Here is a 10671-nt window from a genome sequence, read left to right on the forward strand (position 1 = left end):
TGGCTAGTTGCTGCTCCTCTGCTTCAACGGCTCGCTTATACTTGCCCTAGGCGGTCCAACTCGCCCATTCCATAGTAGCATCTCCATTGGACGTCAACGGTCCCAAGTCGCACGCATGATGAACCGCAATGCATGGCCTCTCGCCACTGTACTCGAGACATTCCATCTATCCAGAAACCTCAACAAGTCTTGATCCCCTTACTAATTCGTTCAACCACATACAGTAGTTGTAATAACTCGTACTTACAACTACATGCGTCTAAGCCTCTGGCCCTCCTGCACAGGTGACCTCGCCTCCACGTCGTCCCACCACGCCCTGTTTCTGCCCTTTGCCCTTTTACCGAGAACGCACTCCCACGACCGGAAACCCGTTGGCGAAGATGTCTTGCTCTGCGGGTTGCTTGGCTCGGGTTGAAGCCGACGAGGTGCGCGGCTTGGACAGTGGATTCCGGACTTGCAAGGGCTTGAGATAGTACATGTACCGATAGAGGCAGACATTAACACCATCTTTAAGCCTGGGATCACATCACGTAACTAAGTTTACACCGAATAGACAAGCAAAAGATATCCTCAACCATCAGTATCACAAGTTTCATCCACGTCGAATGACAGATATTGGATCGTCCCTCTAAGCAACATCTAAGCGAAGCGACTGACCCGATCAACCGCAAGGATGGAAAAGAGATGAATTTCTCGCCACCTTGCAGTGCACGAACAGCCCTACTCGTACTCGTTCGTAACATCTCCCTACATGCCTCCATCACCAAAAGAGTCGTAGTAGTAGTAGATTTGCTCGCCAAAGAAACAAAATCACTTTTGGCATTTACATACTAGTACTTGTACCTCCCCTGCTCCCCCAGTCTCCATCGCCCTTCATTTTGTACATACACGCCTCTCTCTCTCACTACTGTACTGTACCCTCGCACTCACAAGACAAAACCCTCGACAGATCCCGCATCGTGCCTAATGCCTTAGTATGTAGTGAACAAAAAACGCCCCTCACAAGACCCTTTTTTTCTCCATACAGATCCCTACCTGGCCGAAGCAAAGGGCCTCTTCTCTTGCCTCTTTTCTACCCTCTTCATTCTCTTTCACTCACCGCCTTTGCTGCAGATTGGTTCGAAGAGAGAGAGAGAGAGAGAGAGAGGAACACTCCACATGCCCACATTATGCGACGACCCTCACTCGACAGACTAAAGAAGTTCTCAACCAGACAATAAACACCCGGCAAAAAGAGGACAGCCAGAGACAACATTTTGACAGGGTCAGGCAAGGCAAACATTGACGATTGGGAAGTCACTGGCCCATTCCCCCATTCCACGCGTGATGCCTCGTTGGGTATCAATTGTACAGGAAAAACCTTGCGTACGTACTTGTACATGCATCAAACCAAATGCAGCAACACACAAAACGCTCAGAAGACCAAGCAAGTGGAGAGAGAGCATAAGAAAGAGGGAAAAGAACCGCCAGTGATAAAGTCAGAAATCAGAAACAAAGAGCCATCATGAGGACAATGTGAGGGAGGAGGATACCATGAAAGAAGGTCATTGCTCCAGCTATTGAGGGCCGTGATCCCGCCTTGACACACATTGATGTAGTAGTAACAAGCGGTCAAGCACTATGGACACAGGCCCTCTTCCTCTTGAACCCATGATGTCGAAACCCAGGCTATGAATTGATTTGATAGGAAATAATACAAAAGCAAAACAAAGAAGGAGAAGAAACAATTACAAGATAAATTGCAAAACGCCGTATGCGAAAGAAAAATGAAAGAGCTGGCATAATCTCAGTTCTCTCAAATATTTAATGCAGCATTGAACTTCTGTTATACGTCTTCTACATCTCAAGCACACAACTTACACAAATCCCAAACAAACCTCCTGTCCCTTCTCAACCTCAAATTCTCTCTCCTACAACCCACGCCCAAAATCACAAGGCTTCTCGCAGAAGCAGGAGCAGCAGCAGCAGCAGCACCCCTTTTATTTCCAAGAGTGTACATGCAAGCACTGCCCTTCTGCCTTGGGCTGTGTTTCCGAAAACTGTCCTCCTCCTCCTCCTCATCCTTCTCCTCACTTCCCGCCCTCCAAATCCTCCCCGTGCCCGCGTAAAGGTAGGCCATCGCCCCGGGCAATGGAAATTCAAGCCACCTCGTCAGATATGTGTCGCCTGATATTACAAGTAATAATTGATTTTGTCATACTGCATGCCCCCCGGTCTTCAGACGACGTCCACAGAGATCTATCTGTCCACCATGCATGCAGGCAAATGCCCCTTCCAAGGCCAGTCAATAATAATGCGAATGCCTCCTATATTGGAGCAGGTCTGCATTCCGTCCGCGTATATGATGCGTCAATTAAACAACTACATAAAGTATCCAACGAAAAAAAGTAACTCGGGTGTAAAAGAAGAAGAAATCACAAAAAGAAGACAACACGCCCCCATCATCAACTTCCACCGAACCATATACCCGCACATGCGTCTCGCCATACTCGTACATTGTATGTATCTAATGCACGTTTGCGTTATATCTCTTTTCTTCTCCTTTGCTCCAAAGACATACTTTGTCTTTCGTCAATCAATATCCCAAGAAGAGAAGACGTGACCCATCATACGTCCTCTGATGATAATAATAAGGTAGTTATAAGTGACAAAAGAAAAACAGGGTCATGGAGATAAAAAGGAAATTGAAGGGCACCAGACAAGGTTATATATGTCATATCAAACTGTTTGCAAGTCATGTACTTGTCATTTGTCGTCATTTGTCGTCTGCTGTCCAAGGAGTTTTATGGGCAAAAGGCATTATGTCCAAGCCCGCTCTGCCCGCCGGTCCGGCCGCTTCGTCGTTGTTATCGTTATTGCCGTGCGTATCGTCCTTGATGTTGAAAGAGAAGCATTCATACTGATCCTGGTTGTAAAAGAAATTATCCGTCTGAATATATCGAAGTAGTCGGTGCGTTCCCGTGATAGACGCCTGTCCCAAATTGTCCCCAACAAGAAAGCATGATTCCAGGTTCTTTCCATTTGTTGCAAAAATCGTCAGAAGCAACTTTGGCTCATTCTCTTCCCCCCTTTCTTTTCCATGTCGTCCTACTCTGGGATTGCGGGGCTTGCTGGGACTTCGTCTTTCTTGCCTCCCCAGCTCCAGCCGGAGATCCAGCTTGCTCGTTTGTTGGCGTTGTTGTCCTTGACAGCGTCGGGATTCTCCTGGACCAGTCTCAGCGGCCGGGGCTTGCTGCCGGTGAAGGTTGTCTGCTTGTCGGAGTGGGAACGCGGCGGCGACTGCGACTGCGGCGTCGAGATCTCACCAGAGTCGCCGCTCAAACTTGATGTCTCGCTTCTCTCGCCTCTCGTGCCTGGGAAGTTTCCGGATGAAGGAGCCTGGCTACCGCTAGGAATCCGTCCGGGAGTGCCAATCACGCCGGCGGTCGGGAAGAAGGCGGAAGAGTGCCTCTGGTTGAGGGGCGGCGAGGCAGGGCTGTCCGGACCCCTATACATCTGGCTGACGAGGCTGGCCGCTCCAGGGAACTGATCGCTGACAGGTCGCGAACGCCTGTTTATCCGACCAAGGCCGATGGGGATGCTGGGCGCCTTGTCGGGATCGGTGTGATCCAACTGAGTGCCATTGGTCTGTATGATGGAAAAGGGTCGCGGTCTCACCCTTCCAGTCATAATGGGCGCGGTTCTAGTTCGCTGCAGAATGGGCTGTCCGTTGAGGTCGCCGTTGGCCTGTCCGTTGACCTGTCCGTTGACCTGCGTGTTGATCTTGGGGGGCTTCTCCGCCGGCGGAGGTGGCGGGAGCTCCTTGTCCTTCTCGGGCAACGGGGGCTTCATGTCTGCCGACTGATCCAGGATCGTCTCAAAGTCCTGGTGCTGGAGCAGGCGCTCGATGATCTTGTTGATGTACAACGTAAGAGCCTTGTTCTTCTCCTTGAGCGCCTTGACTTCGCTCTCGAGGCGGCGGTGGTCAACGCTGTACTCGCCCTCGGACTGCGTCGCATCCGACAGCTCGTCAGCGAGGCTGGAGCCGCCTGCCTTGCCCTCGAGCGCGTTCAATGCCTCTTCGTTGACGGTCGGGCTCATGTAGCTAAAGTCGCTCTGGCCAAAGTCGCCCTTGAGAGTCTTCTCCTGGAGGAGCAGTTGGTAGCTCTCGTTGTCCTCCATGAGCCGCGCGTTGGACATGCGCGCCTCCATCAGCTGGCGCTCAACCTCGTGCAATCTGCCTCCGCCCTGGTTCTCGGACTCGACCAGCTTGATCTGGGCTTCGGCGAGTTCCAGACGCAGCGACTCGATGAGCTTGTCCTTTTGTAGGATCAGCTTGGAGCTATTTCGCGAGTCACTCCGCTGAAGGGAAGACGGGGGGGCGAAGCCGCTGCCGTCCAGCGAGGGGGAAGCGCTGGCTGCTGTAGAGGCAAATCAGAATTAGCGTGTGACCAAGGGAGACTTGACTCGACATGGACCAAGAGACGGCTTACATTGCCTTGACGGCCTGGGATCGTCTTCAAGACTCAGCTTCTGGGCCAAGCTCTCCTTCAACCGCGCAATGACCATCTGCATCTCCTCCTCCTTGTTCGCCATCTCCTCCTTTTCCTTGAGGATCGCGCTCCGCTCCGCCTCGTAGATTGTCTCCATCTCGCGGATCTTGCGCCCGGCCTCTCTCTTTTCGTTTCGCAGCGTCTCGATCAGCTCATCGTGCTCGTGAACTTTTTCCTCCAGCTTGGCCGACTCCTTGACGGCGTCGTCCAGCTTGGACTGCAGCACCTCGGCCTGTCGCCTGTACTGCTCCGACTGCTTCTCCTCCTTTTCCAGGCGCTGCTGGAGATCCTCCAGGGCCGCGGCCGCAGCGGCGCGGGCGTCGGAGTCGGTATTGCTCATGGCCGTGTCTCGTCGGGCAACGGCAGCGCGGGCAGAAACAGGGGCGGCGCGAACAGATCTCGTCCTCGCGTGGTTGCCGCCGTTGGGCGTGGCCGAGCGCACGGATTGGGCTCGCGTGTGAGTCGGGTTGGGAGGCGACGTGCCGGTTCCAGCGGCGGTTCCAGTGGGAGATTCTGAGTTCGCTCTGCCGACTGAGATGACGGGCGGCTTCTTCGCAACCGTAGACATGGCGAATGAGGGAACGGGCCTGAGGGATGGGGATGCTGCAAGCCGTGGGAGTTGCCGTCGAGGTCGGTGAGCTACTCTAGGTGAAACGCACAAACGGGGCCGCCTGGCGCAGCGCCAAACAGGTCGAACTGTGGGATAATTGTAATATACGATAGTTATGCTGCGAGACGGCCGGTGGTGTAGAGGAGAACTGGGCGTCGTTTAGGAGGGATAGCAGGACGGCAGAACAATAACAGGCCACGAGGGTTTCGTCCTGCTTGGTTGGGCTCCACCTCGAATGTGTCGGTGGGCAATGAAAAGGACGGGTTTCACAGGAAAAAAGAGGTACCTCCGTCAAGGGTTCGGCGTTGAGCGCGTGCGAGGTACCCGCAACTGCAGGAGTACAAGGCCGTACAGTAGCACAGTTGGGGAGAGGAGAGGAGAGGGAGAATGCGGTGACGGAACCGGGACAGGCAGATGCCTCTGTGCTTGGTGTTTCGGGTCCTTTTACCTCTGTTTCTTCTCTCGACTTCACGATATTTGCTTGCATCTTGCTTCATCTCCTTTTCTCCCTTATTGTCATAGCGAGACTTTGCCTGTAGTCCTGCACTTTCGCTCCGGAATCTTCATGCCTCTGCTTAAACAGTGCATGACTCCGGTCGGGACGCCCTGCATCTCATGCCAGGACAGGTGCCTGATTGGGCGCTACAGGCGCTGGAGAGCCACCCGCCGCCCCTAGAGTCTCTCCACCCCCACTGCTGTACCGCTGGCATCTCAGTTCCTCTCCCCCTCTCCCCTCCCCTCTTGAGGGCGGGCAGTCTGACTCTGACTCTGGTGCTCCCCCTTGAGCTTGTCGCCTTTCGGCTCCTCTGCGGACGCAACGCAACGCTCCGCTTCGCAATCCTGTGTGCCTTTGCTTTCACTGACCGCCTCTCTGCGCTCGAGAGAGAAACAGCGCAAATCCTCATTCTAGAAAGGAAATGGAAAAGAACCCGAGACCCCTTGACCCAGAGCCCGTTGCTTTGTCATCCTGGTTTCGCTTCATATGGACCAATTACCATTACGCAAATGGATATGACGAGTGACTTCTTACTCTCCTGTTCGCTGCTGGATATCTGTTCTGAGATTGAGGACCATTTGACTTTTGGCACGGTGAGGCGCAACAGATTCCGGTCACTGCAGAGTATCGGCTACAACAAGCGCTACAACGACGGCCGTCAGAAAAGGGCTGTGGTTGCTATAATTATAAACAGGGCTTCGCTGACTTGGTCGCTCAGCCTTTCCGTGGCGAAAGTCATGTGCTGGCGATCGATCCGTACCTGAAGATGATTTGGATGCGCCTCAAGCCCTGTGAGCGTGACAACGATATCAAACTCTTTGTTCCTTGGCAAGCTGAGAGTTTGCGTATGCTTGCTGATGCTATGTCATCGCTCGCCATGTGGACTCTGTTTCTATTCTTGAGGCCAACAGCAAAGCCATGCTAGTTGGACTACAAGCCACAGACTCTCGCCGCAGTGCTTGTAAGAGGCCGTCGTGAGCCACTGCTTCTCAGCTGGTTCACGCAGTCGTGCCACGGATACCACCAACTCACGTTTGTATGTGCAACGGGACCTGAAACGGCGAATCTGGGATCTTCCTGCGAGGAGCATTCCATCGTCGCTCTTGGTGTATGCAACCCCTTATCGAGTGGCCTTTCTGGCCAATGACATTTGCGACCAAGCATCCATGAACGAGGCATCAGCTCCATCCATACCACGGCCACGCACATTTCCCTGCTGCTTATTGTGATGGCTGAGAGAGGCGCCTGCGAAGGGGGGCGCATATGTTGGGAAATTCCAGGTACTTGAGCAGATCGCATGTCAAAAACCCATCCTTGATGTTAACACATCAGGTCCTGTTGGTACTACAAAATGGTATACAATCACACATGGAAATAGCAAGCAGCTTATTCAACCTGACAAGGGGGAACAGTCTTCGTGGCTGTATTATTCCATTCAAGTAACTACCACGGGAAAATTCTGGGAGAAGACCCCAAGGATTTGCCTTCCTGGTAGATGATATTTCGCATCAATTCTTTTCGCCTGACACACACAAGAGTGTCAAAGTGTAATGGTATCCATATTGCCCTTGAACCGTTTTACCCCCAACGCCGTTTTAAATGCACTAGATTTTGGCTATTTAAGCCTGCTGGTCGCTGAGGATGTCAGAGTCACCGGCATCCAGGATGGCGAGGGTGGAGCAGCGGAAGAGCTTTCCGCAGGCAGTGCCGAGCTCAATCTGTATTTACGAATAGTGTAAGCCAATTTGAACCCTCCAAAGTCTGGTAAGAGACTTCTTCTCTGGGCAATTCCGCAAGAATTGTTTGTAATTCTCGGGGTAGCAAGAGCAGCTTCTGAGAAGCGAGAAGTTTCACTCGTCGAGAGTGTACGGGGTTGCAGAACTCACGTTGTTGCCAGCGAAGTGGTGGATGGGGGCCTTGGACAGCATGCTGTAGTACTCGAGCTCGCTCTTTCGGAGAGGAGGAGTGTTGCCAGCGATGATGATCAGCTTGGCCTTGCCGGATCGCAGAGACTTGAGAGTAGACTTGTATCCGAGGGTGACTGGCAAAAATCATGTTAGCACCTTGTGGGAGATATTGCGAGAAGGCAGTTTCTTCAAAGAGCAGCTACGCACCCTTTCCGGACTTCATAACAAGCGCCAACTTGGAGTTGATGCTGTTGGCATCCTTCTTGCTCTTCTTGGTAGGGGCCATTTTTGCTGATTTGGGGTGCGAGCTGCGATCTGGCGACTGGATTTGATGCGGATGCTGAAGACAATTCTCTCCAAGCTCTGGAAAAGTTCGTGGATTTTTGGTTTTCTACTGAGATGCCACCAATTCTCGGGCGGGGCAGGGCTCTCGCGCGAGCGGCCAATGAGCGCAGACTTGCCGTTTTGGTAAGCCCTAAAGCACCGGGGTTTAAGCGGACCACATCGGAACTTTGACTCAGAAACACTTTTGCTTTGAAATCAACCAGGCGGTTTTTCTGAAGTGGCGCCCGGGTCTCCTTGCTGTTGGAACAATCTTCCCCCAAACATCATCAACACCCCAAGAAGCAACAGCCAAACACCGACAAAATGGCTCGCCGTCCCGCCCGTTGCTACCGATACTGCAAGAACAAGGTAAGACTGCTGAAAGACTCACGAGTTGATGGTTCGAGCGAGGATTTTGTCGAAAACGGAGGATGCATTGCTGTGGAGTGACGCAAGAGGTGGATTATAAATGATCAAGAGATGAAGGCATTCCGGATGGATTTGCTGTGTCGCGGCCCCTTGCTCGTCCTCGAAGACTCGGATCACCATCAGCAGCAGCAGCAAAAGCAAAGCAAATACTGACTCTCTTTTCCTTCATAGCCGTATCCCAAGTCCCGGTTCAACCGTGGTGTCCCCGACCCCAAGATCCGCATCTTCGATCTGGGCCGAAAGCGCGCCAACGTCGACGACTTCCCTCTCTGCATCCACCTCGTCTCCAACGAGTATGAGCAGCTGAGCTCCGAGGCCCTCGAGGCCGCCCGTATTTGCGCCAACAAGTACCTCGTCAAGCACACCGGAAAGGAGGGTTTCCACCTGCGTGTCCGCGCCCACCCCTTCCACGTCGTCCGTATCAACAAGATGTTGTCTTGCGCTGGTGCCGATAGACTGCAGACCGGTATGCGTGGTGCCTGGGGCAAGCCCAACGGCACTGTCGCCCGTGTCAACATTGGTCAGATCATCATGAGCGTCCGCACTCGTGACTCTAGTATGTTGCGCCCTCGCTTTTGCTTTTTTCTTTTCTTCGTCTTGGACTACGACGTCATGGCAAAATCAAGAATGCTAACAGAATCACTCTCCAGACCGTGCTCTGGCTCTTGAGGCTCTGCGACGATCCCAGTACAAGTTCCCCGGCCGACAGAAGATCATCATCTCCAAGAACTGGGGCTTCACCCCTCTCCGCCGCGAGGACTACCTCGAGCGCAAGGCTGCCGGCCGTGTCAAGGTCGACGGTGCCTACGTTCAGTTCCTCAGCAACCACGGTTCCATTGAGCAGAACATCCGCCGCTTCCCCGAGGCTTTCTCCGGTGAGGCGTAAAGAGTTTTTGTTCATATGGCATCTGGGTTTTAGGTTGGCGTAATTATGGCATGTCAGATAAGAGATTCTCGATTTGAGAATCACCAGTTAGGCAAATCAAACCATTGTGCGTTCAGCACTAGACATGCTATGGATTGCATTCATTCTCTCAATTCGCTGAACTTGCTATCCTACCGGTGTTGTCTCTGTACGAACTCGTACCGTTGAGACGAGCTACACTCCAGGCTGAGGAACATCTTGGTGGCTACTAGGTACTGAATTACGTTTTGCTTCCTAATCGACTACCTTAGAATCACGGAAAGAACACCAATGATATCACCACTGTGTGGATTTAACTCGGCGTGCTCGGGTGACAGATGCTCTGCCGATCGCAGAACTTGGCCTTTGAGCGGCAGGAATACAGTCGGGATACAGTCAGCAGAGAAATCTACAAGTCAAGCTTATTACCTTCCATCAGCCGCCACGACGATGGCCGTCTCATCGGAATGTCGTGTCCTAACCCAGGAACAGACAAGTCAATCAAATGGTAAACCTCCTTCCCCCTATCCCGATATCCCGATAGCCGACTGGCACTGGCACTGGGTTGTCTGATGGGACCACCTGACTTGCGTCAGTGACACCATGGTCACAGAGACAATGATGGATGGCGTCGATATTCAAGCTGCTACTAAACAAGCGTTAGATTGCCTACATCACTAGCAGATGCACTGTTTCTCTTTTTTGTTGGGGGTTACGGCTTGTGTTAGGGGACGGGAAGCAGAGATCACGCAGTTGTGTGCGAGTCGTTGGTTGGAGGCACAAGCTTCGTGCTGAGACAGACGGGAAGCATAATAGAATGGATTGCACAATAAGTTGAGGGATGGCACACAGATGACTGGACTGGCCGGTGGGGGACCATTCTCATGACGCAGGGTCCAGTTCTGGTTCCTTTTTGCTCTTATCCTGGGCTTCTCGTGCTTACTAGCTGAAAGGTGGTTGATTCCAGTGCCATGCAACCCGGCTATCAGTTCATCAATACCTTACAAAAGGACCCCCAGAGTTTGTCAGTCATCTATCACGCAAAAAAGGGCCCAGAGAATCGGAGAGAACCGCTTCGCCCTGGAGACTCTCGCTCGCATCTCCGCCGCAGCGCCGCCCAACGCCGAAGTATGCACGAAATTTCGCAGAAAGATGCGTGCCATTGATGGCACCATGCACAGCCAAAAAAGTGAGTTGAGCGGCAGGACGGGATCTTGGGTGGCGGGCCTTGCATCAGCATCCTGGCGGATTCCGGTGAATTAGGAGTCATGGATGCCAGCTACGATGTAATACTCGCGGCTGAGAAAGAAAAAGTTTTTTTCCTTCTTACTCGTTATCCACGCCCGTCTTCATCGCGTTATCCGGCTGATTCTGACTCGCATCGACGTACATACGTGTTACTTGATACATAGTAGTATATTGGGTCTGAAGACAGATCGCATTACAAACACCGTGAGAATCGATCGCAG

General features: G+C 52.6%; 3 protein-coding genes across 3 annotated transcripts; 1 reads left to right on the forward strand and 2 right to left on the reverse strand.

Moving 5' to 3' along the window:
• Nucleotides 1–3087: 3087 nt before the first annotated feature.
• BBK36DRAFT_1112465 (hypothetical protein) lies at nucleotides 3088–5100 on the reverse strand (the record flags this gene model as incomplete). Its single annotated transcript, XM_024889809.1, has 2 exons — nucleotides 3088–4397; nucleotides 4458–5100. 2 exons carry the CDS (start codon nucleotides 5098–5100, stop codon nucleotides 3088–3090), a joined length of 1953 nt encoding a protein of 650 aa, XP_024751975.1.
• A 1939-nt stretch (nucleotides 5101–7039) lies between these two features.
• Nucleotides 7040–7918, reverse strand: BBK36DRAFT_1134516 (ribosomal protein L30). Its single transcript, XM_024892338.1, has 3 exons — nucleotides 7753–7918; nucleotides 7525–7679; nucleotides 7040–7356 (listed from the first exon to the last, which is right to left on the reverse strand). Exons 1-3 carry the CDS (start codon nucleotides 7829–7831, stop codon nucleotides 7258–7260), a joined length of 333 nt encoding a protein of 110 aa, XP_024751976.1. The 5' UTR covers nucleotides 7832–7918; the 3' UTR covers nucleotides 7040–7257.
• Nucleotides 7919–8193: 275 nt separating this feature from the next.
• BBK36DRAFT_1132987 (ribosomal protein L10e) lies at nucleotides 8194–9301 on the forward strand (the record flags this gene model as incomplete). Its single annotated transcript, XM_024892055.1, has 3 exons — nucleotides 8194–8238; nucleotides 8470–8854; nucleotides 8949–9301. 3 exons carry the CDS (start codon nucleotides 8194–8196, stop codon nucleotides 9182–9184), a joined length of 666 nt encoding a protein of 221 aa, XP_024751977.1. The 3' UTR covers nucleotides 9185–9301.
• Between the last annotated feature and the right edge of the window lie 1370 nt (nucleotides 9302–10671).

This window comes from Trichoderma citrinoviride (genome assembly GCF_003025115.1).
Source record: "Trichoderma citrinoviride strain TUCIM 6016 unplaced genomic scaffold BBK36scaffold_3, whole genome shotgun sequence".
Taxonomy (NCBI): domain Eukaryota; kingdom Fungi; phylum Ascomycota; class Sordariomycetes; order Hypocreales; family Hypocreaceae; genus Trichoderma; species Trichoderma citrinoviride.